We start from the raw sequence: 27,665 nt of genomic DNA, 5'->3' as shown, positions 1-27,665 counted from the left end.
AAATTTATGGTGAAAAATACGATTGATGAAAACTTTTCAGAGTAGTCGTTTTCCAATGCCTTGCAATCCAACGAATTGTAAGACCAGGTTTTCACACGTGTGCACTGGTAATATTTTCACATAAAAAGTGACATGTTTACTAAAGATTTTCGCCCCGTAAAATAATACTTTTAAAAAAAAAAACTACCTATAACTTTTTATTATTTATGGTCAAAGTCTTGTTTTGAAAGAATCAACTTCTGATCATTGAATTTGATTTTTTAGAAACCAGATTCTAATCGGTAGTAGATAGGGTTTTGGTTAGATTAAATTGGGTTGGATTTAAGTTGAAAGTTTGTTACTAAGTTGAGTTGGGTAAATTTCATGTCGATGTTGGTTAACTTAAGTTTATATTGAATTAAGTTGACTGGAGTTCAAGTGTTAGGTCTAGATCGATCAAGTTAGTTCATGTATAAGGAAAGGTCGAGTTAGATTTTGCTGAACTCAAGTCAAGTTAGAGTAAGTTTGGCCGAGACAGACTAAGTTGTATTAGGTCTAGATTAAATTGAGTTGGTTCAGACTCAGATCAAGTTAGAACCGAGTCGAGGTCAATCTCCAAATTAGTATGAGTCGAGTCATGTTAAATTCTTGTTGAACTTATTCGGACTTAATCGAGCTTAGTCCAGATAGACTCAATTTCAATCAAATTTAATATGATCAATCCAACTCAAACAAGAATATATCAATACGAGATATATGTTAGGTTAGGTGTAGGAAAGTTAAACCTATATTAAACTACATTTAGTTACATCAAATTTAAATTAACTCAAATTAAATGTAAACTTAAATCTAATGTTAAAAAATTAAGCAAATTGAATTTAATCGCTCCAATTCAATTTATAGATATACATTTTAGATTATTGGATCCATATTTAATTTTAAAAAATCCAACCAATTATCAGCCTATGGACTGTACCACGTGATATAGAGATGAGAAACAAAGGGAGAGAGCTCACGAGAGTGTTAAGAGTAAATTAGAAAAATGAAGTTAAAAATAATGTAATTAGTAAAAAGGAATGAGTGTAAGTAGCTTGAAGCAACACAGTTTGTGACGAGTTCAAATTCTTTATTGTTATTTTTTTATCCTTCCTCTAGTATACTTTTAAAATACACTAATTTTAATATATTAAAAAAATATTTTAAAATATCCAAATTAATATATTTTTGAAGTTACAGTAATAGAATAACACCAAAAATTCTACTAAATAATCAAAATTCGTGTAGAACCTATGTATATATTAAAGTTAACCTTCCTAAAACCTTAATTTCAATAATTTTGAAACAATCCATTTTTTTTATTGGAATTTACTTGAATTTTATTTAGGCTTATCAAATTATAAGTGAGACAATAACTAAGAAGAAGCGATATATACATAATTTCTTAGGTTCATTCCATGATTTACCCATACAATTAATTTCTAAGTTCATTAGATCTTGATATTTTCTCAACTTTTTTTTAGTGAAACCAAACATTCTATCAGTTTAGATAAAAATTTACCAAACATTTTTATATGTGGAATAGGTTTCAGAATATGTCTGTAGTTTAATATTTTAGAATATCTCTGGATTTTAAGTTGCTTATATGTGCATGGTACTTGTTGATTTTGTTATGATTTTTATATGGGAATATGTCTAAGAACTAAATGTTTAAATTTTTGCAATTCTAACATCTTTTGGTACTTTTGTTGTTAGAATATTTCGATATAAATTGATTTCGTTCTAATTTTGTATGGTTTGTATCAAATTCAATTGGTCATATCTTTATGTTAGGTATTTTACTTTTATTTTACGGGTTTAAGTGTCTTACTATAAACTATAAATCATTAACTATTTGTCAATTATCAACTATATAACTATAACTAAGAGAATCAACTATAAGTATAAGAAAAGAAACTAATAGATAAATTCCCAAATTGTTCATTCCTATTATGTTGACACATGTATTTTATATTTTTTTTTTTGGAATTTTGGGTGGTTTGTTGTTATATGCATGTAATTAATTTTCAAAATTGTGTCATATATATATATATATATATATATATATATTTTACATATGCATACACAACAACAAGAAAATAATTGAATAGAAACCAATTTTAGAAATAAAAAATAATTAGTTGTTTTATTGACTAAATTAAAGACTAAAATTTTTATTAATTTCTAAATTAAATTCTATTATTGATAAATAATTTCTAAATTGATATCTAATTAGCTATCAATGTTTTTGCTACTAAATTTAGAAGGTAAATAATTGGTAATTAAAACTTTGATAACTAATTAAATACAAATTTAGAAACTATTTATTAATAGAAACTAATTTAGCAATTAATATTTTTTTTAGTCTTTAAAATGGTTTCTAATTTAATTAACAACTAATTATTTATTGTCTTTAAAATTATTTTTTATGTAATGATTTCTTTGTAATGATATTTTGTTGGACTTATTTTCTTTTAGGGGTCTTGGTTGTACCCTACACATATTTTCCATTCTTCCTCCCCATCTTCTCTATTTAACAATATGCTTGTATGGTTAATAACAATAATTGGTTTGCCATTTGTGCATATTTTCATGTTTTACTTCTTGCATTGGTTGTTGAATTTCAGTAACTCGTGAATTAATGTGTTTTACTGTCATTTCTGGAATTTTTTAGTTGATATATATTGTACAACATGACCAAAAAGTTTGATGTCATAAAAGATATTGATAGCTAAAATCACTCATTTGTGATTTGTTGAAAACGAGGATTGTAGTAGACATTTTCAGATGCTTATGATAGATGATAAGGTACATAGAATATATATTTCCAATGTTATTTTGACATGTAAATGATATGAACTAAGTTCTGAACAGTCAATTTACATGTACTTATTATTATGTATTAACACTGTTATAGTTTTATTTTTTGAAAGACGTGTTAGCGGGTTAGAGAAGAAAATAGTATATAAAGTATCATAAATCTAATTTGACTCTGAGACTATATTAGATATATCGAAACATTATCATAGGGTGATATATGCTTATTTGTTGTTTAAATGTTTTCTAAAAATATTATACAAAACAATTATTACGTTGTTATGTTAAAATATAATTGGTGTAGTGGACAACATTAAAAAAGTTTCCAAATTTGTGCAGAAATCTGAATCACGATCTGCATCTTTTTCAAGTAAAAAAAATATCTGGGAATCCAAGAGTTATGCAACTGTTAACACTGATGGCTCTTGGTAACATTTCATACAGAAACAGCAGAAAAGCCATTACCATGACAATGAGAGTGACATGAATGACACACCCTTTTGGCTCTAAACGGAATGAATGGCCAATTCTGATTGATAGAACAAAATCTTATCCTTTGCTGCAGTGAGACGAAGGATCCAATTGCAGACACCAGAGATGGCAGAATATGTGCAGAATGATCCTATTCATGTCAAGAGAAAAATAAAATTATTTATTAGACCAATTTTATCTAGTTCAGTAAAAACTAGGTTCCCAGCAAGATGGGGAATTTAAGATGACCACAAATATACAAGTCATCGAGACTTGCAGAGGGTCCTTCTAGCTGTCAAAACGTCTTCTTGTGCCCCTCATTTCTAGCCTATGCCATGTGCTTCTGCATGGACCACCACCCTCTTCTTCTTTACCTTTTCCCCACTCAAATTCCATCAAGAAACCTTCTGCTATAAAGATACTTATATTTATTTTACTTTAAAGAAATCACTGAATATGTATCTTACAAAGTTTTGTAAGATAAATTTAACTATGATTCCACTCCCCACTTTACTAAGATGCTATCAAAATTTATCTTAAGATATTTTTGGACTAATTTATCTTATTAAGATCTTTTGGGACTATTGTGGACTGAGGTTAATTCCAAGAATCACGTTACACACTAGAGCAAGTGACCCTCCAAAGAGCACCATCCTCTAAAATCGAAATTCTCACTCCTCTTTTGTTACTCTACTTCTCGGTATACCGTGAATCCCAAACTCAAATGTTACCTGCAAAAGACACTCTGACATCTAAGTGAAAATTCGGTATTCGGCATTTAGTGCTATTAATACGGTATGATAACGTACCTGATTCTTAAAATATGTGCCAATTTATATGATTATGAGTCGGATTAGGAAATTGAGTTATACTTAAGAGTGTATTATCTAGTGTTTGATCAGTGATTAGTCTCATTAATCTTATTTAAGCGTAATGATTTTAATGATTTCGGTCGGCTTGAACCGGATACTGAGTCATGATCTTGATCGTGCGACTCTTACCAGTACAAGAAGATATGTAGAAGATATACTGTTTTTCTCATCCATTCCAGCCAAAAGACACTTCTTGTTGTTATCTGGGGAGAAAAGATCGTCATTCACATGCACCGAACTTAGCAGAATCTGTCGTTTCCACGTACAAGCATGTAAGAAAAATCTATCCACACTCTCTCACACACATATATTGAACATGGTGAATATATACACTTTAAGAAATATCAAGCCTTCCACTCACATATATAACAGAACTAAATCTCCCACCTTAGCCACTCTGATAACACACAAACATCATCAACAATGAAGATAGTTGTAACCCTCATCTTGAGTTTATCCCTGCTCTCTCTCTCCCACGCTTCTGTGGTAGATTTCTGTGTGGCAGATTACACAGCTCCCAATGGCCCTGCAGGTTACTCATGCAAGAACCCTGCAAAGGTGACAGTGAATGACTTTGTCTACTCTGGCCTTGCCACTGCTGGCAACACCTCAAACATCATCAAAGCTGCAGTGAGTCCAGCATTTGATGCTCAATTCCCTGGTGTCAATGGCCTTGGAATTTCTGTTGCACGTTTGGACTTGGCTTCCGGTGGGGTCATCCCACTCCACACACACCCTGGAGCCTCAGAACTGTTGGTTGTAGTAGAGGGTCAAATCTGTGCTGGATTCGTTGATTCTGGCAACAATGTGTACCTCAAAACCCTCGAAAAGGGTGACATCATGGTGTTCCCTCAGGGCTTGTTGCACTTCCAAATCAACTCTGGTGACTCTCAGGGTTTAGCTTTTGTTAGCTTCAGCAGTGCCAACCCTGGCCTGCAGATTCTGGACTTTGCTCTCTTCAAGAGTGACTTCCCCACTGAACTCATCACCGAAACCACTTTCATTGATGCTGCTGTGGTGAAGAAGCTGAAGGGTGTTCTTGGAGGGTCAGGTTAAATTGATTTATGCATGAAAAAAGATAGGAGTGTGTGCTCAAGAGTTGTGTCATTTTTGTTCAATTTGATTATTTGTGTGGATTTCGTTTTGCATGTAAGACCATGTTCTTCTACTTTAGCAGGCTTTGTTAACCAGATTATCAGTGATTTGGTTTTGGTTATATTGTTAATTTATTGTTGTCAAGTCAAGTAATTAAGCTTCTTTGAGGCTCATGACTTCCCACTTCAGAAATTTTGTGCTACAACATGAATAAATGTGTGCTGTTTTCTGGATTTGCACTGAATAAATACTTAGAAATTAAAATCAAATTTCGTGTAAACAACAAATATTTAACAATGATAACAGTAATCACAGTAATAATTACGATAAGAATTATGACATGAATGTACTAACAGTAAAGGAATGTTATGTTGTTATGACCATATATATGACTAATGAAGGAAATATTCGCTTTTAACAAAAATTATTAAATAAAAATTAATTTTAAAGATAAAAAAATAATTAGTTATTATATTAAAAAATTAAATATTATTTAAAAAAATTATTGGTATTTAAATTAGTTTATTATTGATAAATAATTTTTAAATTAGTATTTATTTAGTTACTTAGAATTTAATAATTAATTATTTAAATTTTAAAGTTGATATTTAATTTTTTTTAATCTAATTAGATAATTAGAAACTATTTATTAATAATAAAAGCTATTTATAGTTTTTTTTAGTCTTTAAAATAATATCTAATTTTATCTTTAAAATTTATTTTTATTTAATAATTTTTTTATAATAATCATGATGGTAAATGATAAATTAGCATTTTTAAAAGGTTAATTATATGATAATTAAGACCTTTTAGACATAATAACAGATCTTTTGGAGAATTATTTTTGTGTTATTCTTTTAGAAATTTGATTTTTACTTTGAATTCTTAAGTATTTTAATTTAAATATCTTTCATTTTAGTTTAACACTTCATATTAGTATTTTTATTTTGTAAGAAGGTGATATTCATATGATACATTTTGTTATGAGAAGGAACTTTTTAAGTCAAAGTGAGAATGATTAGTCTCAACCATTAAATTTAAATGAAAACCTAAAATGAAAATAAAGAATTTATTAAAATATCATATAACTATTAAATCTCTAAATTTTTTTACCAAACAATAACATCAAATTTATAAAATATCTCAATCATTACTGTGTTCTTTTTCAATAGTGTCATTAACTCATAACCACTATAATCATCACTTCAGTGATCGTCTTGCCACCACTATTATGATTATGTGGTCACTACAACAACCATAATTTTCTTATTTAATATTGCTACTATTACCTTTCTTTATTTTATTTTTCTTTCTATTTTGTTTCTTAAAAAAAATAGATTTTGTTGGTTACAATTAATTTTAAAAATTATTATAAAGTAGATTTTAAGTCTAACTCAATCCCATAAAATTGGCTTATGAGGTTGAGGTTTGCACCCACTTATCTACCATGAAAGGTTTTAATCTCTAGTCCTGGGATCTCTCCTCACGCCGAGACTGTCAACTCGTGTGTGAGACTATGTATTATGGGTGGTCCGATAGCGGGTGGCCTGATAAGTCCAACAAATACTCGCTAGGATAGATTCGAAATGACTCTGACATCATATTACAAAGTGGACTTTAAGCTTAAATCAACCCATAAAATCGATTGAGTTAAATTTAAAGTCTATTTCGTAATAAAAATAAAGCTATTTGTTTAAATGTTTTCACTTATTAAAAGTAAAACTTTAAAAAAATCAAATACAAAATGTACTTTAAGTTATTTAAACTCAAAATCGTTTTTTAAGCATCACATCAATGCCTCGATCAAATATACGAATATTTGCTAAAAAAATATCATTTTGTAGTTATTTTTTGAAAATATCTTTAGAAAAAAACATTTTATCTATCACATTATACTTTATTCACGTGCAAGGTTAGAATGGTACCTACACATGTGGGAGAAAGAAAAAATTATTTACACTATCTTGTGATGCACGAAGAATCAACTCTAATAATTTTACAAAGAAATTAAACATTAAAATTATATTTAGTTTAAATATGTTATTTTGATCTCTCTAAAATTATTAAGCAAAATCTAATACTAGTTATCACATTAAAATTTAACATATACATTATTGAAGAGAATAATATTTTATTGACTACCATGTTAGATTATATTTTTGTGATTTTCAACTTCCATATTTTGTATTTTGAGGAACAATTTCACTTAAGACACTATAAGAAAAATCTTAATAATAATTAAATTTAAAAACAAAAAATAGTCATTAAATTAGATACTATTTCATAGATTAAAATGTTATTATATCTAAAGTGATTTTTATTATTACTACAAAATTATAAAATAGTTTTATATTAGTATCTAAACTAGTTACCAAGATTTTAACTACTAATATTTTATAATTTAAATTAGAGACTAATTTATAATATAAAGTAGTTAAGAGCTAAAACCTTGATTGAAATACTAATTTAAAAAAATTTATAAATTTTTATTAACAATAAAAAATATTTAGATACTAATAATTTTTTTAGTTTATAAAATAGTCTTTAATTTAATCAGATAGTAACTAATTATTTTAGTCTACAATTGGTTTCTATTTAATAATTTTATTGTATTGAGTAATACTTATATGATAAATGTTAAAAGTTTTTAATAGAGAAAAATACATGAATTATTTTTTTAAAAATAAATCTACTGGAGATTATAAATAAATATTATAAAAAGTAGAAGAACCAATAATATTTTTTTTTTTTTTTAGATAACATTAATTTTTCATTTAAGCTTGAGGTGAGAAGGTTAAATATACTTGAAAAGATAATACTCGGTTTCTAAGAACACAAATAGAGTTGTTCAAACAAAGGGATATACTATTTGGGAAAAAAATCCTAATGATAAAAATCTTACACTATTACTTAAAATTAATTAGATGAAACTTAATTTATGGGTAAACTAATATAGTAATTATATTCTTTCCTTCTCTCTTATAAAAAAAAATTATTAACGGTTTATATATATATAGAGAGAGAATGGTATTATATGGTTAAGATTAAAATTTTAAAATAAAAATAAAAATATAGTTACCAAATCTTCTCAACAACATAAAAAAAATTCTTAAAAAAATCATAATACGATTATTGTTTTATTATTATTTCATCATCATGAGACATGAAACGGTGGTAATGATTCTAGTGAAGATCATGTTATAAATAAAGACAGTAGTTGTGATGATGGTTATAGTTATTGCACATTTATAATAATTATTATCATTGTGTCATCATTACCATAAACATTATCTTCAATCATTATTCTAATGTTGGTGTAATTACAATTGTCATATTTATAGAGGATGATTATTGATTCAGTATAGAAAAAATTATTATAAAAAGTTTATCTTTATAAACTCTTCACTTAGTGAGTAGGAGTGTAACTGGTTGTATTCCAATGACAAAGTAAAGAATACCTTGAGAATGGATCGAAGAATATTTGTGTTTTTTTTATAAAAAAAATAAAAAGATAGATTTGCACCACAGAACATTATGTATTTGTATATGTAAAAATTGATAATAAACAATATTTGTTATATATTTTATTATACTAGAACCTTTCAAGTTTTTTTTGAAAGAGAACTAAACATGACTTAAATGGAGTTAACTCGTATAAAATAATACAAGCGTTGTTTATATCGCGTCATGTAAGGTATAAAAAAAATATCTTTGTATAAAAAATATTCGATGTTCTTTTTTAAGTTAACATATTATTTTAGTTGGTATTAAAGTTGACCTTTGTAGATTATTTATATGTAAGATTAGAGAAAAATATCCTACAAATTATGGAGAACAAATGAATGTTATATCCAGACCCTTGGTAAGTCTCAAATATTCTTGCCGAAAATGAGTATATACTTCTAAGGTAGAAAAACTGATGTTTTCATCTTTGTGTAAAAAATATTAAACGTTCTTTTTTAAGTTAACATATTATTTTAGTTGGTATTAAAGTTAATCTTTGTAGGTTATTTATATGTAGAACTAGAGAAAAATATCCTACAAATCATGGAGAACAAAATAATGTTATACCCAAACCCTTACTAAGTCTCAAATGTTCTTGTCGAAAATGAGTATATACTTCTAAGGTGGAAAAAATAAAGTCTTCAAGAAACATAGTTGATCCTTTTGAGATTTGAGTTTGTTGTAAAAGACCAAATAGATATCCACACCTACATAAGATTTTCTAAAGCTTAAGTAAGAACTTTTTGGAAATATTATAAGTGAAAAAATTAACTAACTACTAATATATTTATAGGCTTTTAAATCCTTAAAATAATTTACCCTCTTTGTTAGTTATCAGTTGTTTTTATTCAAGTTATTTGGATATGTTTAAATATTTTGTCAATGGTTATATTTCTAAATATATTAAGTATAGGTGAGTATAAAACCATAAATATCTCAACTACTTTATATTCTAAAAATTAGTATATAAGTACAAGTAAGTAATTACAAACTCATTTATAATTTTTTATTAATAATTTTTATTAATAATAGAAACTACTTTAAAACTAATAATTTTTTAATCTATAAAATAGTATATAATTTAGTCAATAATTATTATTATTTTTTAAATTAGAATTAATTTTTATTTAATATTTTTCTAATATTATATAATTTTAACTATTGAATTTTATTCAACCATTGAATTTTATCTTTATATTAAATATATTATTGGTGTCAAATTTTGTGAAATTTTCAAACTATATAACATGTTAACATTGATGTAGGGATGAGATAAAGATATAAAATGCAAATATTTAGTGGGCAACAAGAACATTTTGGGAAAGAAAAACAACTCATAACATATAACAACTATTACACACATACACAAATCTAAATTTGAACAACACTGAGTATATATATATATATATATATATATATATATATATATATATAAGCATTGAATATTAAACCAGATCATATAATGAAAATCAAATAAAAAAGGAGGTGAGGGGTTTTTCAGAAAGTGATCAGAACAATTATTATGTGTAAAGTAAACATTTGGTATCATGAATGATCTCATTCCAATTAATACTTATGAATTAAATATATTGTACTATACATAAAAGTTGGCATCAAGCTGTAAATGATTGGATGAGAGAGAACCTTCAACATTATTTTGACAATTATATTTTGCCAAAAAAATAAAATAAAAAACAATGTAATGCATATTTTAAATTGAGAATTCATGAGTTAAGAAACTTGTCAAAGCCACTCTGTTGAACCAATCTAATTCAAGTAGTTATACTATTGTAATCAAACTTCAAATATATAATTTTTTCTTAATTATATGGTTTTTTTTTCTTTAACTTTTTACTTGTATTTTAACATCGTACATAAAATTATGACAGCATGAACAGTTCTGAGTTAATATGTTTTGAAGAGAACATTTCAAACTTAAGCCCACCACTGAACCAAAAAAGAAGGCCAGCACCAGTACCAAGAATTTTCTTGAGGAATAAAAAAGGATATTTGATTTTAATGCTTTCATTCACCATTAATTTGATGCCTAAATTCATGTGCAACTGTTATAATAATATCATTCATTCATTTGCAAAGTCTTGAAATTGTAAGAGGCTAAAAAGGAACAATAACAAAATGAGGATAAGAATATATGCTAAAAATAAAAAGAGATAAGAAAAAGGTAGAAAATTAGGAGAAAAAAAGAGGAGCATGATGCAGAGCCAGCCAGGTAAGCATGATGCAGGTTGGCAAATGGAGTTTTTGGGTTTCTCTCTCTATTTTGGGGGAAGAGAGAGAGAGAAACGGAGGCAATGACAGGCTGGCAATAAGGAGAGTGAGCACTCTCTGTCTCTGTTTCTCTATATATTATAAACTTGTTTTTCTGATTCTTCAGATTTTTGTGTTTGTAATTGGGATAGGACGACCCTTTGGTATTTGGATCTTCAAGAAAAAGAGACGCTTGGGATTGATTCACCATGAGTCTCTTCGGTCTTGGAAACAGGTTCTTCATTTCAATTCTTCTCCTTTTTCTTCTGCTTGATATTTTCATTTGGATTCTGGGATTTTTTTATAAAAAAAATTGTCTTTTTATGTGTTTTCGTTTTACCCTTTTGAGGATGAGCTTGGATTTTGATTTTGAGCCTGCCCTTTATTTGTTTTATGATGTGTTTTTATTCCCTTTGTTTGATCTTAGAGTTTTCTTAATCTGTTTGTACTTAAATTGTCTTTTGTGTTCTTTTAAATGGGATGGCTTATAACAGACGTAATAATTACTGATTGTGTTGATATCATGGGTATGAAATTTTCTATGCCTTAATTTGATTATTGCTTTTATTATATTATAGCAATGGTAATTTGTCACATTCTGAAGCTCATAGTAGGAATTGATCAAGTGATTCAGGAAAGAGAATTCAAATAGGCATCTAATTAATGTAATAAGGAATGTTTGGATCAGAGGATGGGAAAGGATGAAAATATAATCTCCCAATATTAGGGGAGAGGCAAAAGTTGGAAGGAAGGAATTCTTGCTCTTTACATCTTTCAAACAGAACAAGGGGTGAAATTCCTGATATGTTAAATGTTTTTAAATTGAGTGGTATATTACTAGGCTTTCTCATGGCAGAAATTAAATTTAGGGGCTTTGAAGGATACTATGATGATGTCAAGTATGCATGTGATTCTCAGCTGGTCATACTTGATTTGGTGCTACAAGGATTCTTTTTGAGTTTTTAGTTGCTTCTGTGATGCCCGGGTGGCTTAAAAAGATTTATGATGAATACTATGCCATCAAAATTTGTTTGTGCTACTGAACTTTTCAAAACTTAAATTCTGGTATGTGAAATGGGACATAAAGACCACCATTTCTTAACGGTCATTAGCATCTAAAGCTGCCTTCAACACCAATTGTTTTAAAACCAGTTGATGAGATTTGAATCCATAAGCATTTATTGGGCATAGATCATTGGTAGAAACCATTATATGGCCAAAATGGCTCCAATCTGCAATTTTTTCCCTGCAACTTTTTCTTCAAGTAAAATGATTGTTTCTTTTGATTAATCCCTCTTTTTATTCAAGTTTTTTTTTTCTTGTCTTGTAGTTTTGTGGTGTACTTTTGTTTTGTTTCTGTCGATGAGTACTCATGCAATCAAACTTTGATCCATGCAGAAACCAAAAAACATTTCGTCCAAAAAAGAGTGCCCCATCGGGAAGTAAGGTTGGTAATTTTACTTGTGGAATGGTTAATGGATTCTTTTGCCTTTTTTTTCTTTATGGTTTATGTGCAGGCAATTGAGCCTTCTATGCATTTTGGTTATAAAATGCAGGGTGCTCAACTTCAAAAACACATCGATGCCACGTTAGGTAGTGGAAACTTGAGGGAAGCTGTTAAACTGCCTCCTGGTGAAGATATTAATGAGTGGCTAGCTGTAAACAGTAAGAATCTTTACTATTTAGCTCTTGGCAGATAGTGCTCCATCTCTTCCATATTCTTGATACTGATTTTCTTAACCTCTTCAATATTATTGACAATGCTTGGGGTTTCATTTTGTCTTTATGTGCAGCTGTTGACTTCTTTAATCAAGTGAATATCCTCTTTGGTACACTTACTGAATTCTGCACAGCAAATAACTGCCCTACAATGTCTGCTGGACCAAAGTATTGTTTTATCCTTCAAGCAACTCTTCTTAATTTTCTTACATAGCATTGTTGTAGCTAGATTAGATAGGCCACTATGTGTATCTTTCCTCTTTTTGGCTTGTCTGCACTGTATTTCCAGCAATTGGCTTTTAGTTTATCTTAATATATGGTTTTAGTAAATATGGCGTACAACTTTCTGTACCTTTTCAATGTTTGAGGCAGAGATTCTTGTCTTGAATGATCAGTTTGTAGCTAAATATATTTTCTAGGATGATTTATGAAGCTATATGCATGGGGAGGGACAAAAGAAACAGATTTCAACCAAGAAAATGGGAAAATATATTTTACATGAAACATTGTGAATAAGAGAAGAGAGCATACCATGTTCCTTGAGATTGCAACACCCTTTTTCACATTTTTTATACCATTTTTCCTTAACTTTTTCATTGTCTAGTTAGTCAATTATCCATAGCTTCATATCCTTAAATGGGGTATCTATATCATTGTAAACAACATTATATACACTACAGGTACGAGTATCGATGGGCTGATGGTATTACTATAAAGAAACCAATAGAGGTGTCTGCTCCAAAATATGTTGAGTATTTGATGGACTGGATTGAATCTCAACTAGATGATGAAACAATATTCCCTCAAAGATTGGGTATGTTGGACATATTGATAAAGCTAGTGGTCCAGTTAGCTGAATTCTCTGGACTTTATTCACCTTATTATATGCATCATAACACACTTGTATTGGTTTCTGCAGGGGCTCCCTTTCCATCCAATTTCCGAGAAGTTGTCAAGACAATTTTCAAGCGATTATTCCGTGTATATGCTCACATTTACCATTCACATTTTCAGAAGATAGTGAGTTTGAAAGAAGAAGCTCACCTCAATACTTGCTTCAAGCATTTTGTTTTGTTTACTTGGGTAAGTAAGTTAGAGAGAAATTCATTGCTGCATTTACAATTCACAGAATTTACTGTGTCATATCATATGACCCTTGTTGCAGTGTAAGATTGTTGGCATGTGAGTTACATGTTGTTGCATGTTCAAATCTCAACTTGTCTGCTATCACCTAATATTCATATTTTCCTGTTGAATTTTGTGTTGCAGGAATTCCGTTTGATCGACAAAGCAGAGTTGGCACCTCTTGAGGACCTTGTTGAATCAATTATTCAGTTATAGTGTTATTGATGTTTTCTTCCATATTTTTTGGGAGGTTAAACACTGGAAATGTTGGCTATACAATTTTGTGTCATTGTAAAAATACTTGCTAAATGAAAAGTCTTTCTCAACCCTTATATATTAGTCTCTATCAGATGTTTTGAAGTCCCCACTGTCATAATACTAACAGCAGGGAAATATTATTTCTAAGGAAAAAGCATATATGTAATACCATCATATAAGTATTGTTTGTGTTCTTTTAGTTTCATTTTAGTAATAGACATCCACATATAATTCAATTTTTATTATTAAAATTATCCATACAAAACTTTAAATTTAAGGCTATGTTTGCTAAAATTACTCCAAAAAGGTTGTTAAGAACTGATTTTTTTTATAAAACTAGTTGATTAATTAGTTGAAAGTTGTAAAATGACAAATAAAAATATCATTAATTATTAATTCAAATCTTAATATTAGGTCCTGCATATTTTTAATAATTATAATTTTGTTTAGTTTTTTATAATATAACAAATTGTAAAAATTGAATTTCAAGTATATTTGTGAACAAAATTATTTTTATTATAATTTAAAATAGTTGCCCTTTCTCAATAAAAAATAAACATTTTCTAAAAAAAAATAAAAAAATTATAGTTAAAATAATAATGAACAAGTATAACATTAAATTAATAGTTAAAAATCGTAACTATAAATAGAGTTTGGATATTAAAATTTGCTATTATATGAAATAATTTTATTAAAATTTCATCCACTAATTATAATCAGATTATAAATGAAAAAATATTAATTATATCAGATTTTGTGTATCAGATTCTGCTCCACACTTTACCATCTCACAACTCTGAAGTAAATAATAAACTAATAATAATAATATTACAGTAAAAAAATATAAAAAGTTATTTATAACATCATATAATATTAAATTATTACATTATTTATGGGTATTTTAATGTTTTTTTTCTGAAGTTTGACAACTTTGGATAAATTGTTAACCATTATCTTTAATGATTGTATGTTTTTCCATATGACTTTTAAATCAATCAAATTGTATCAAGAATCTAATCATATCAATTAAAGGGTAATCAAAATGAGCAACACTAAAGTCTCATCTAAGAACACCTGCTTAAAAGAATTGCTAATGCACAAAACCAGAGTATTTTGTACTATTGAATAATGAACTATAACAATACATATTATTCAGTTTGCTATCTTTTCTTGGCATGAATAGATATTGAATAATTAACAATCTAGAAATATTAAGAAAAAAGAAAAAACCTTTTCATTAGAAGTGTGACTAAGGTATAGTTTTTCATTAGATGTTGTGCTTGATCCTTCAATTTGAAATGCAGCAGCTGAGTAGCTCAGTTTTTACCCCTTTTTCTTGGCCCCATGTAAGCATGTACACCTTCTCAAGCACTAGCACTTGTCATATAACCAAGCTTTTGAACAATCACATTCTCACCTTTGCAAGACAAAAGTATTGAAAATAACCTATAGATGCAGCCCTCATCATGGCACAATATGAAACACAACCTACTGTGAGGTCTCTAATCTTGTTTCACATATACATCCTGGCATAGGATTTGCATAAAAACTTTCCTCTAGCTTAGGAAATTCTCCACGCTCCCTAAGATATGGAGCACCTATTCGGTCTTTGTGAAGTATTTTTACCTTGGAGCTGAACTTCTTCCAAGAAATTTTTCCTTCATCCAACTTGTCAACGAGTTTAACAAAATTTACCCTGCACCAACCCTTTAAATCAGCAATAATTTCACATTGCAGCAGTAATGTAAATATGAATATATGATCAAACAGTTAATCTACAAGTAAGAATTGGTGAAGAATGTGTTACTTGTCTGGATTGATGGTCTTCTTGAAGTTTTCAAAGCGCCTATGACCTTGTACTGCCTTTGCCATATTTCCATCATGTGTATAGAGAAATATATCACTCTGAAGTGCAACAATAAAGTCTATACCAGCTAACATGTTCTTGTGATTCTTGTAAGGATTCAACTCTTCTTTGGAAGACAGAGAGGAATGAGAGAAAATGTTGGGAAAATCATCCTCAAGATATTTCATACTTCCTCTACCATACGATTCGCCGGCTACCAGATAAATCCTGGTCTGTGATGGAAAACCCAGTGCTCTAAGCAATAGGGAAGTTTCCCTAGGAGTTAATGGACAACCCCCTGTCAATCTCCTCTCAGTCCCATTAATCTCCTTCTCCTTCCAGTGGCCGACTTCATATCGCATCTGTCGTAGTTCATCATCTTCCTCTGCAGTCAAATTGTGGCTGCACCCTGTAAATGCAAGCATATCCTTCTCATACCTGTTGAAAAAGGACATAGAGCAGGGTGATTTAAAGCAAAACTTCTAATCAGGAGAGAAAAAAAATATTTGATCAGTTTAGATCAACTGAAACTAGCCCAATAATTAAGTCTTATGTCTTACCTCACCGGACAACTACTTACATAGAGTAGGATTCAACCTAACAGATAAATTATAAATGAATATTTTATGCTCAAGTAATCCCCAAAGGACCTTGGTGGTGATTGAGCTATGTATTTGTATGATCAGAGCAGAAAATCATCATTCTCATAATTAGTCCTTCATTGTTAAGAATACATATGCACTCACATAAATGAAATAGAGCAAAATAGAAGAAAGTTGAGAAGAGAAGAGGATCCACTCTTCACATTGTACTAAAATATTAGAGTTGCAACTTGCCTCAAATGAAGCGCGAGATACGGATTTTCATTCTGCCGCATTCTGGATACTAATTTGTTTCCAAATTCTTCAATTGGAGCAGAATATTTAAGTGCTCTATAATTTACACGACATCTTAGTTTTTGTATTGTGCTTGGAATTCCATTATTAGCAAGCCTGGAATCAGAATGGGTGAAGTAGATCACTTTGTGCTGCTTTAGGAGGGGAAGAACCTCAGTCTTGTAATAACTGGCCTGTGAACAAGCATGTAAATTTATCGACTGTCATTGAAATGTTTTGGAAAAACAGACAAAAAAAATAACAAAGAAACTCAATCAATTATGTCTCTCATTTCATACTCTCATTTGATATAAACTTCAACTGGCTACCTAAATACATCATACGGGTTGCTCACCTTCCACAAGAATACAAAAAATCAATTAATCAAACATATCATTTTAAATTCAAAAAGTAATAGAGTTTTATGTTGACCTTAGACCAAGATATTGGTGTTTTGGAGAAAGGTTCAATTTCAGCATAAGCAGGTGGTAATGTCTCAACTACTTGGATATCATCCTTCAGTGTCTCAATAAAATGTTTCCAGTCAAACAAATCCTTGAAGCCACTGCAAACATATCAAAATAAATTATTTACGAAGTATTGAATATTGGATCTTATTGGCAACTTAAAACATCATCTGAGACAATTATCAAATTTAATAATTGATAGCTGATGGAAAAAAATATATGAGGAATAGAAGAGGGAGAGATTCAAAGGACCAACCAGATCTCTCCCATGTAGAATTTTTTGCCATTTAAGGCAGAAGTTATGAACATTGTCTGTAAAAAGATGTTGGCTTTAAGATTGCAATTGATGGCACACTTCTCAAAAGTGTTAGCATACGTTCCAACTGGTTAAATTTATCCCTAGTTCATTTCTTACAGCAATTTGATCATCTCTATTTCTCATTTATGCAATGACTCGACTTGAAATAGTCTAACACTACACAAATCTTTTATCAGTAATCATGGTCGACTGAAAACTGAATGAAGTTTTGGTTTTGTAAGAAACAAGGGTATTGTGCATACACGAACCAATCCTATTTTCCAATACCACAGTACCAGATGAGGTAAAAATAAACCAACCTTGCATCACCCCAGTACGAAGTGTGATCAAGAGAAGGAAGAACAAGTGTTGCCTTCATAATCTTAGCAACAGCAACCATATCACATATCTGCATTCAAAATATATTAACATGTTAGATTATGCTTGCCGCCTACCTAACTTTTTCAGATATTTCATCAGAAACCAACACATCCAGACCCCAAATCTCATTTGATTCAGGCCACCATTAGCATTTACAAGAATGTAGCCATTGGTCTTTGCATCTAGCTCTGCAAAATAGAATTCAAAGGTTAGCAGAGAGAAATATCGAAAAATGAATAGCAGAAAATACTTGATAATAAAATAACACACTTTTATGATTTCTTGGCAGGTCTATGCATTGGGTGAAATTCTTATAGTTGGGAATAGACCAGGTTCCTGATTCCTGAACAAAAAGGAAATGTTGATAAATGAAAAGGAAAAATACACGAATAAATCACCATGTGCCTATCATTCCAAATACAATGTAATTTTATTTGACAACCTAGAATAATTAACTGAATATAACACACCTGAAAACATGATGAAATATAGATTAGAGGCTTACTTCAGCCATGCCAGCCTGAGTGTCAATCATTCCTGTAGTTACCATCTTCAGAGTTCTTTCAGCCTCACTTGCTCCCTCCCTATATGCATAACCATGGGAGCTTTGATCCATTAGATTTCGATTATTAATGGAGTCAGATAGTTCCTGATAAGAGGGTGAAATAATTTACTTAGTGTGACCTACCATATTCTCAGTCAACCTACCTAATTCGTAAAAATTACGAGACACCTCAATTTTGTTCCTCTAGTGTTTTTATGGAGTCCAAATTCTCTCCTGGTTTTTGGTGCTTTTCTGCCTTCAAAATACACTGATTTTGATATTTTAAAAACGTTTTCCAATCAAAATTGAAGTTTCAATCAGTAAAGGTTTAAATTAAACATTGACAAAGGTTATCATCAATTTTCAATCAATCATCATCATATAGCATCGCACGAAAAATGTAACAAAAGATTTTCAATGACAAGTTTTCCTCTCCACAGATGTTTTAAACGGCAAACATCATCAACTCCATCACATCATAATAAGATTAAGCGTGGCATAACTGAAACTGAAACCTGAACGGATTCACTTGTACTGTGTACTGAAAATCGGAACCACCAGGAAGTGGCACAAATCTTGAGAAGGCCCAGAAACAAGCACACCCCACAGAAGAGAAAGAACACCCAATGCCCAAACTTGTTCCTTTTCTCCTTGTGGCTCACATGATGATGCTGAAGATTGTTCCTTTTCAAAGCAGAGCCTTCAGCAGGAACCAGAGGGGATCTGGGTGAGTTGATTTGAAGCTCAATTTCATTGTTATTGTTGTTGTTCTTGCGTTTGAACGAGTGGGCTCGGCGAGTCACGGAGCCGGAGTAACGCGGGCTGTTGAGTCGGTGTGGAACGCCGTCCACGGCAGCGGTGCTGTTGCTGCCATTTTGCGCCATGGCATGTTATCACTGTTCACACACAACGTGCTTTTGTTGCTGCCACTGATTAAAGTTGCAGTGAGTGATTGAATAGTAGGTTTTTTATTCCAAATTCTTCTCTCTCTCTCTTTTCTTTTCTTCTATAAGCGTGTTTGGATCTGAATATGCGGCGATAAGTCAAGTCTTCATACTTTACAGTTTCTCAGTATCTGTCTTTTTCTACGATGAAAAAATATTTGTAAAAAGTTTAATTTATAATTTTTATGAACTAAAATTCAAGAGCTTTTAAACACTTGTAGAACTTCTGCACCTTTTTCCTCCTTTCAAACACAGTCCTCGTCTCATTGTTGTGACCAGTTATATCTCTGATTCGTGTCAACAAAACAAAATGCGCTTACTATGGGTGCCTAAAGGTGTGCTCAAAGTTCATCCATTCTAGCTCATTTTCAAACATTGGGTGAGAAAATTCCAACCCTTTTTTTCTTCTTTAAACTTTATCTTTTTTACCTTCACCTTGTCATGATCCCTCAAAATATCTTCTTGGGTTGTCATGTATTTTTTTGTTCTGGAAAAAAAACACCTTTTTCTTCATTTTGTCAATTTCTCTTGCTTAGTTCATGTAAGCTTTCCCACCCACTCTTTTCCATTTATGCTAGTTAGAGTAAAGGCTATCGAATCTTTGATGATTTTGATTAAATTTTGTTAAACAAAAAGAAGTTGATGATAATTTTTAAATAGATGATTTGAGAGATAGCATATTGTGTTCTCTTGTTGTTTCTAATAAGCAAAACCTCAACGAAACAATATGTTCTTTTATTGTGTTTCATAAGTAAAACATCAATGAAACTAGATGTAACTTATTGTGTTCTATTATGTCTAATAAATAAAACATTAATCAAACAATAGACACCTAGTTAAATTAATATTGTATACTAAATTTTTTTTATAAGCTTATTATAAATTAATATTGTCGCACGAAATATTATGTTTTAATGTAGTTTGGGTAAAAGTTCTTTGACCTAATTTTGATAAGTCATGTTAGTTATCAAGATATTGTTTAAAGAAAAGATAAACATTTAATGTTGTATGAAGCGCATTTAGTGCATCCATGTGTCGTGTAGATAATTGTTATGAGTAGAATAATATTTACATTGACTTCTCTCTTAACTTCTATACAAAGTAATCTTCTAAATTGGAAAACAACAACCGGATTAATTTTGTTAGTCAAAACTTTATATGCCCTAATATTTAGTAAAATATTTTTTGTGTTTATATAACAAACCATATAGTAGTAATTTTTATCTTATATTTGTCAAAGAACACTATTATTTGTTTATTAAGCAAAACCTTATAATATTTTAAATCACTATTTTTTCGTGTAAAACTTTGTATTGAAGTAGTTGTGTTTCAAATAAGACTCAAGTTATAATTAATAGTATTTACACTAAGTTTCAAGCAATATTCAGGTTGTTTGGTAAAACATAATTGAAGTTTAAAAAATACTCTAAGTTATTAATGTGTGAGTGATAAAATAAATCTCGAGTTTTCTAGAAAAAAAAGTGATAATTTTTTTTCTTTAAGAATATGTTATAATGAAGAAAAGTTTTTATTTATCAAAAACTAATTTTTTTTTTGACAATTTGTTTATTGTGTTAAATTTTGTATTTATCATCACTTCATTAAAGGTAACTGTAAATTGTTTTTAAAATTGATACATAATTTAGGTCTATCTTCTTGTATATTAAACTTTTTTTATATTGTTATTTATAAGAAAATATCTTATTAACTTTGGTGAAACTAAATTTGTATGATTATTTAGTGGTTATCATGACATCTACAAGATAAGATTAAAATATCTGGAAAAATTTAAATCTATAGTTGTATCTTTTAAATATCACAATGTAAAAATTATAATATATTTTTTTATTTTAATAAATTAATTTTAATGTTTGATATATATAAAAGATATTTTAAAGAAAAGAATCTTCACGCTAATGAGATATAAACAAGTGACAATTGACCTAATAAAAATTCATAGAATGCTAAGAAAAACATGATGAAAGAGAAATTAAAAGAAAAGTCTCCAAAGACTTTTCAAAAGATCCATCAACCTAAAACCCTTTTGCAACTCTCAAATTTAAATAAAGGAAATAGTCAAAACTATAACTTCAGGTCCTAAAATAATAATATCGAGAACAATAATTTTAAAACTAGACTTTAGATCATTAAAATTAAAACACTTTTATTGAAAAAAATGGTCATAACATTTTTATTTCCAACGTAATAAATATTTTATTTTCAGCAAAACCTTTTTTTATTGCAATCGCTGCTTAAAATTAAAAACTCAGTAATAATAATATAAAAAAGAAATGACAGTTAAACCAGTCACATCCATTGATCTTAATTAAAGAGTGTGTCAACATCATTAATGAAGAGGGTTAAAGTGAAAAGAGAATAATAAGGCTTTTTTTGTAATATCATAATTCATAAGAAAATATGAATAATTATAATTTGGGTAATTAAAGAAGAATGGGTTGGCGGGAAAATGTAACGTGAAAGGAGGTGTGCGAGAGAAGTTTGTGAACGGTGTTGTCTGTGTGCGGGCCCCACCAATGTTGTGGTTGCAGAATAAATAGCGTCTCTGAGACAGAGAGAGCACCGTTTTCCCTCCAAATCTCTTTTCCCTTTCACTCTGCTCCAACTACTTTCTCTGGATCTCACTCACACATTTTCAGTCACTTCATTTCCACTTCAAAACCCTATTATCGTATTTACTGCTTCCAATTTCTCATCAAAATGGTTCAAACCAAAACCACTCAAAACCCCTCTAAACCCCACGCCATCCACCCGCTCACACCCACCCAAACCCGAGAACCTTCCTCCCTTTCCGCCTCTCCCCCTCCTCGCCGCCGCAGCCTCCGCCTCGCCACCCTCTCCGACGCCTCCCCCGCCTCCCGCGCCGTCCTCAACTTAAGATCGGGAAAGAAGGTTCTCAAGAGAGCGATGGCAAACGGCGCAGAGGAACAAGGTAATGACGCAAACGAGGAGGCTGATGACGTTGATGTTAATGTCGCAACACGAGAGTCTGCAACGGAAAACTCAGCCGTCAATGTCAATATTATAGCAGATGATTCTGGTGTTAGGGTTTCCACTGGGAACCGGAAGCGCAAGAGTGACTCGACCGGTTCCGAACGCGAGGAGTTTCTCTGCTTAAGGTCGGGAAAGAAGGCTCTCAGGAGAACAATGGCTTTCGAGTCCGAAGAAAAAGTTACTGACGCAAATGATGATGATGATGATGTGGCAGTGGCGGTTGATGGCGATGTGGCAACACCGGAATCCAGAACGGAGAGCTCCGGTGTAAATAATGTACCCGCGCAAGTTCGAGAGCGTTCTAGAAACTCCAATGCAAGAGAGCGCCGTTCCGGTTTGAGGAGGAACGATTATATGGAGCGGTTCCACGACATTGCGCGGGAAAACGCGTCGCGGTTCGCTTTCTTCGCACCGGAAGAGGAAGATGATGGCCGGTCGCCGCCGGTTCCCGAAGCCGCTAGTGAGGAAATTGAGGACTGGCCCGGTCCTTTCTCCACGGCTATGAAAATCATCAGAGACCGAGGGATGAATCTTCAGAATGCTCAAACGAGTTCTCAGGCGAACTTGTGCGAGTCTATCAAGTGGGTTCCCAAGGCGCATAAAGGGGATGTGGGCGTTTTATCGGTCCCTTCGTTGCAGGATATGTGCTTTAGGATTCTTGTGAACAATGTTGATGCGATTGCTTCGCTAGAGAGTGTGCCTGATGCGTTGAGGCACCGGCTTAGCCAGTTGCTCTGTGACTCGAGGAGAATTAACGGTCACTTTCTAGAGCTTCTCGTGCGTGGAACTCCCACGGAGATTCGGTTAAGGGACTGCTCGTGGTTGACTGAGGAACAGTTTACCGAGTGCTTTCGAATGTGTAACACGGAGAATTTGTCGGTATGTGGTCCAAGTTATTTGATGGCTTTTGGTATTTGTCGCTATTTTTGGAGCATATGAAACTTGTGTATTGGAGTTTATAAGCTACTATTGGTGCCTATTATCATAAAGTTTTTTTGTTTCTACTCTGTGTTCGAGGTCTGGGTTGATGTTTAATGTAAGATAATATTATTTAAGATGGTTGTATGATACAAGAAATCTGATTAAACGGTGCCTGTATTTAGCTTTGCAGCATTTTGTTCATTGTATGATCTATGGACTGCATTGTCTACTGTATATGTTCATTTGTTTTGTTGGTTCTCCCCCGAGGAATAGTACTTTATATGTGTATGTGTAATCTAACATAATTTTCCTTTGGCAGATTTTGATTTTTATTTAGTGGCTGAAATTGATTACCCCTTTATGTGCCCTTGTTTGCTAGTAGAAATGTATTCGATTTTCTTTCCTATATTAGTTAGCATGTTAAGTAACCACATCTTTGACATAGAGATAAAAGAGAGGATGAGGTGACAGTGTCCTGAAGCTAGTACAATATTATTTTTTTGTCTTGGAGAATCTAAATTAGGCCTTATGATTTGAATTAACTGCAGAATTTCTAATATTTTTGCTTTCCTTTTAAGATCTTCATTAAAATTGTGTGATATACTTGTATATTTTGATTGTTCTGTGCTAGATGAATGGATTTATTAGACGAGATAGGTTTAAGAATAAATGCATTAAGGAGAGAGTTTGGGTAGGGCTAATGTGGAAAAAGATGGTTGAAACTTGCTCTAGGTGATTTGAGCATGTGTGAAGAGCTGGATTGCCAGAGATATAGAGATTGGAACAAACATTACGCAAAATCCTTTAAAAAGATATAACATGTTTGATAGTTTGTCTATAAACATGATTTATAAAATTATGATAGGGTTTATGGTGTCATTTGATACATTTAATTCACCTTCACCTTGTGGGAAAAACTTTGTTGTTTATTTGACTTGTTTTGTTTCCTACATAAGTTTTTTTCTTGCTGTGCCGGATTTTAATTGTGTCTTTTCTGGGTTACAGTTTTATCTTAATTTCTTGTTTTCTTTTCGAAATTTGATTAGCTTCTTTGACGGCTTCTATATTTCAAATCCTATATTAACCAACTTCTAGTTGTTTATTTACTTGTGTTGTGTAGGTACTGCAACTTGACCAGTGTGGGCGATGCTTGCCTGATTTTGTAATAGTTGCTACTTTAGCACGGTCACCTAGGAATTTGGCTAGATTAACTACCCTATCACTTCGTGGTGCATGCCGACTTTCAGATGGAGGTTTGCGTGCACTTGTTTCTTCAGCTCCTGCTCTTAGATCGATAAATCTTAGCCAGTGCTCCCTTCTCACATCTGCTAGTATATATCTTTTGGCTGAATCATTAAGTTATCTTCTGAAAGAGTTGTTCCTTGATGATTGCCAAGGCATTGATGCTGCACTAATTGTGCCAGCACTGATTGAGCTTGAACATTTAGAAGTGTTGTCAGTAGCTGGTATTCCAACTGTTTGTGATGAATTTGTCAAGAATTACATTGTTGCACGTGGCCAAAACATGAAAGAGCTCGTTTTGAAGGACTGTATGTAAGTATCACTGTAGCTGTCTGTTTCATGTCAGGAATCTCCTTAAGACGTAATTATTCACTGAAGTATTTTCATTGAAAATTTCATGTTTGGTGACAAAATTTCCAATTAAAGAAAAAATTAAACCAAATTGGGATTTGAGGTTAGTTTTGGTTAATTGATCAAGTGTCCAACACTTTGCTGTTAATCATTCTTTGGACATGGTTTATTTGTGAATTCAGTTCTTTATTTGAAATGGTACACATTTTCCTGAAATTGCAATTTCTGTTCTTTTCATTTTCAAAAGTAGTCCATAGTTTGTTGATTTATGTTTCCTACTGTGCAGAAACCTGACTGATTCATCAATCAAAGTTATTGTTGAGCATTGTCCAGGATTACGGGTGCTTGATATTATGAACCTGAACAGATTAACAGATTTATCTGTTGGATATCTTACCAATGGTTGCCGTGTACTTCATACCCTGAAGCTTTGCCGAAATCCATTCAGGTGTTTTTTCTATTCACCATTTTCTTTATTTCCTTAGGACAAGACACTTGTGCTACACTTACTTTTGATTGTGCACTTGCTTGTTTGTCTGTGATCAGTCTGCTCCAGCAAGAAGCAAGTCATGATAGTTTTAAATTTTTAATAGGATTTTGTATGATTTCTTTTTGTATTCTGATGGAAATCAGGTAGATTCACTGGTCTACAAACTAGGCAAGCCATCCACGTGGAAAGTGTGGAGCTATAAAGTTGGCTTGGTAGTTAAAGTGGATGGGAGGAATGGGATAGTTGGTGGATTCAAATCTCCTGGTAACAAAAACTGACATACTAACAACTAAAAATCCACGTGGAAAGCCTATAATAGCCATAGGGAACAACTGAAGTAACGGCTGAGGGCTGTTAATAGAAAATATAGCAAAACATGTGAAAGTAATAACTAACCTAATTGCAGTTATATGTTGAAAACAAGTTACTGCAGTTTGTGGGTAGAGATAACTCTCTTTAGGATATCTTTTTGTAACAAGTAAATTATCGTGTGTTCAGTAATATATTTTATCAATTAATTTCCATTGCTCCATAATATTCTGCATTTGAGAATTAATTATTCCATGGTATTGACATGTATGGTTTAGCTGGATCGAATAATACTCTGGATTTTGTTGTAGTGATGAAGCAATTGCTGCATTTGTGGAGACCACTGGAGGGTCCCTGAAGGAACTGTTACTTAATAACATCAAGAAGGTACTCTGTCTTCTGGACTCAATGATTTTATCGCCATTGATTTGCTGGGGTTTGGTCGCACAAACTACTTAGGCGTGTTCATGCCAATAGTTCTTGAACATTGTGACATACTGGAAGAGGTGCTCTGATTATTAAAAATAACAAACCTTCTGTTGAGCTTTAGCAGTGGTCTGTTGTAGAAGTTACTTGATGTATCATGAAAATATCATTTTTTTTCTTATTCAATTATAGTGTCTGTAAATGCATATAATCATTTGGGCTCTGTTATCAGTTTAATTTCTGCATTCTAATTCTTTGTACATTACTGAGTGCTTCATTTGTTTGATCCAGGTTGGTTACCACACAACCTTGTCACTTGCAAACCATGCGAAAAAATTGCATTATCTGGATTTATCTTGGTGTAGAAATTTGACAGACAATGCACTGGGTTTGATTGTGGATAGCTGCTTGGCGCTGAGGTTACTCAGACTTTTTGGATGCACTCAGGTGATCAATTTATGTGTAGACAATTTAGTTCACTGATTTGTATTTTTGTTGTGGTTGTGGGCATTTTGCATTGATATGATTCACTATTTTAACCCCGGTATTTATGAAGAAATGTTTCTGCATTCATGCAGGTAACAGATGCATTTCTTAATGGCCACTCAAACCTACAGATACAGATAATTGGTTTGAAAATGTCTCCTGTTTTACAAGATGTCAAAGTTCCAGATCCTCACCAGGGTGCTTTGAATTATTCATCAGTCTCTTTAGATTTGGTATGACTTTAGTATGAAAGTCAAATACAGTGGCAGACACTTAGCATAACCTACAATGAAGATATTTCCAGTAGATATTTTGACAAACCTGTAATTCTGAAACTGGAGTGCAAGATGGCTATAACTTGCAATTCCTGAAAGCATAATCTTTAGTTTTTTGGTGTTCCTGGGAATATAAAGGTAATTTGCATCTAATGTCAATGCCCAGAGTTTGTCCAGCATTAGCGTTTCTCAGCATTTGCTTCATGATCTGAACTTGTTCTCAATTTGGCGGAATATATCTTTTGATCACTTGATCTCTTACCGTTTATAACAGAAGCAAGAAAAGAGACTCGTCTTTGTAATCTTATTTGTACCATTACTATTTTTATTTAATTTTATATAATTTATACATATTATGTGATGTGTGTTCCTGCACATATGTACGCATAATATTATTTAATTATTTTAATAAATAATTTGAATTATAAATTATTAAATAGTAAATTTAAAACTATATATTTGACTCAAAATATAATATATTCCTTAAAAAAATAATTTATTTATGTAATGTTTAAGTTAAAATATAATTTATCATTAAAATTTTAAAAATTAATATTAGCTATTGTCCATGGTTTATCTGATCTAATAAAACTATAAATGTTTAAATTTTGAACATATTTCTTTTAAACTCGAACTGATCTCTATCCCTATATC

At 31.1% G+C, this 27,665-nt stretch overlaps 4 protein-coding genes across 14 annotated transcripts; 3 read left to right on the top strand and 1 right to left on the bottom strand.

Annotated features, from left to right (window-relative positions):
* Positions 1-4,352: 4,352 nt before the first annotated feature.
* On the top strand, positions 4,353-5,503 carry LOC137821859 (auxin-binding protein ABP19a). The gene has a single exon (XM_068626643.1). The coding sequence runs from the start codon at positions 4,599-4,601 to the stop codon at positions 5,229-5,231; it is 633 nt and encodes a 210-aa protein (XP_068482744.1). The 5' UTR covers positions 4,353-4,598; the 3' UTR covers positions 5,232-5,503.
* Positions 5,504-10,720: 5,217 nt separating this feature from the next.
* LOC137820404 (MOB kinase activator-like 1A) lies at positions 10,721-14,218 on the top strand. 4 transcript variants are annotated; one of them, XM_068624483.2, is made up of 8 exons: positions 10,721-11,109; positions 11,195-11,277; positions 12,441-12,489; positions 12,599-12,707; positions 12,836-12,929; positions 13,442-13,575; positions 13,681-13,844; positions 14,031-14,218. In XM_068624483.2, the coding sequence occupies exons 2-8, from the start codon at positions 11,252-11,254 to the stop codon at positions 14,100-14,102; spliced, it is 648 nt and encodes a 215-aa protein (XP_068480584.1). In that variant the 5' UTR covers positions 10,721-11,109; positions 11,195-11,251; the 3' UTR covers positions 14,103-14,218. The 4 variants fall into 4 exon arrangements, with proteins under 4 accessions (XP_068480584.1, XP_068480582.1, XP_068480583.1 ...); XM_068624481.2 differs by having other exon boundaries at positions 10,843-11,109; positions 13,442-13,844; XM_068624482.2 differs by lacking the exon at positions 10,721-11,109 and having other exon boundaries at positions 11,116-11,277.
* Positions 14,219-15,235: 1,017 nt separating this feature from the next.
* LOC137820403 (O-fucosyltransferase 35) lies at positions 15,236-19,642 on the bottom strand. Of its 7 annotated transcripts, none has more exons than XM_068624476.1 (9): positions 19,059-19,642; positions 18,517-18,660; positions 18,282-18,354; positions 18,129-18,199; positions 17,951-18,039; positions 17,298-17,430; positions 16,827-17,059; positions 15,952-16,428; positions 15,236-15,840 (listed from the first exon to the last, which is right to left on the bottom strand). In XM_068624476.1, exons 1-9 carry the CDS (start codon positions 19,437-19,439, stop codon positions 15,633-15,635), a joined length of 1,809 nt encoding a protein of 602 aa, XP_068480577.1. In that variant the 5' UTR covers positions 19,440-19,642; the 3' UTR covers positions 15,236-15,632. The 7 variants fall into 7 exon arrangements, with proteins under 7 accessions (XP_068480577.1, XP_068480578.1, XP_090151240.1 ...); XM_068624477.2 differs by having other exon boundaries at positions 19,071-19,640; XM_090295114.1 differs by having other exon boundaries at positions 18,517-18,595; positions 19,059-19,587.
* Positions 19,643-22,054: 2,412 nt separating this feature from the next.
* LOC137821894 (DNA repair protein RAD7) lies at positions 22,055-27,313 on the top strand. 2 transcript variants are annotated; one of them, XM_068626688.2, is made up of 6 exons: positions 22,055-23,390; positions 24,553-24,986; positions 25,312-25,473; positions 26,136-26,211; positions 26,542-26,697; positions 26,829-27,313. In XM_068626688.2, the coding sequence occupies exons 1-6, from the start codon at positions 22,218-22,220 to the stop codon at positions 26,973-26,975; spliced, it is 2,148 nt and encodes a 715-aa protein (XP_068482789.1). In that variant the 5' UTR covers positions 22,055-22,217; the 3' UTR covers positions 26,976-27,313. The 2 variants fall into 2 exon arrangements, 1 of the variants encoding a protein (XP_068482789.1); XR_016515818.1 differs by having other exon boundaries at positions 22,085-23,390; positions 24,528-24,986.
* The last annotated feature ends 352 nt before the right edge of the window (positions 27,314-27,665 follow it).

This window comes from Phaseolus vulgaris, chromosome 9, assembly GCF_051622355.1.
Source record: "Phaseolus vulgaris cultivar YP4 chromosome 9, ASM5162235v1, whole genome shotgun sequence".
In the NCBI taxonomy this organism is placed as follows: domain Eukaryota; kingdom Viridiplantae; phylum Streptophyta; class Magnoliopsida; order Fabales; family Fabaceae; genus Phaseolus; species Phaseolus vulgaris.
The sequence above is the reverse complement of the archived record's forward strand: the minus strand, read 5'-3'. Positions and strand labels throughout refer to the sequence as shown.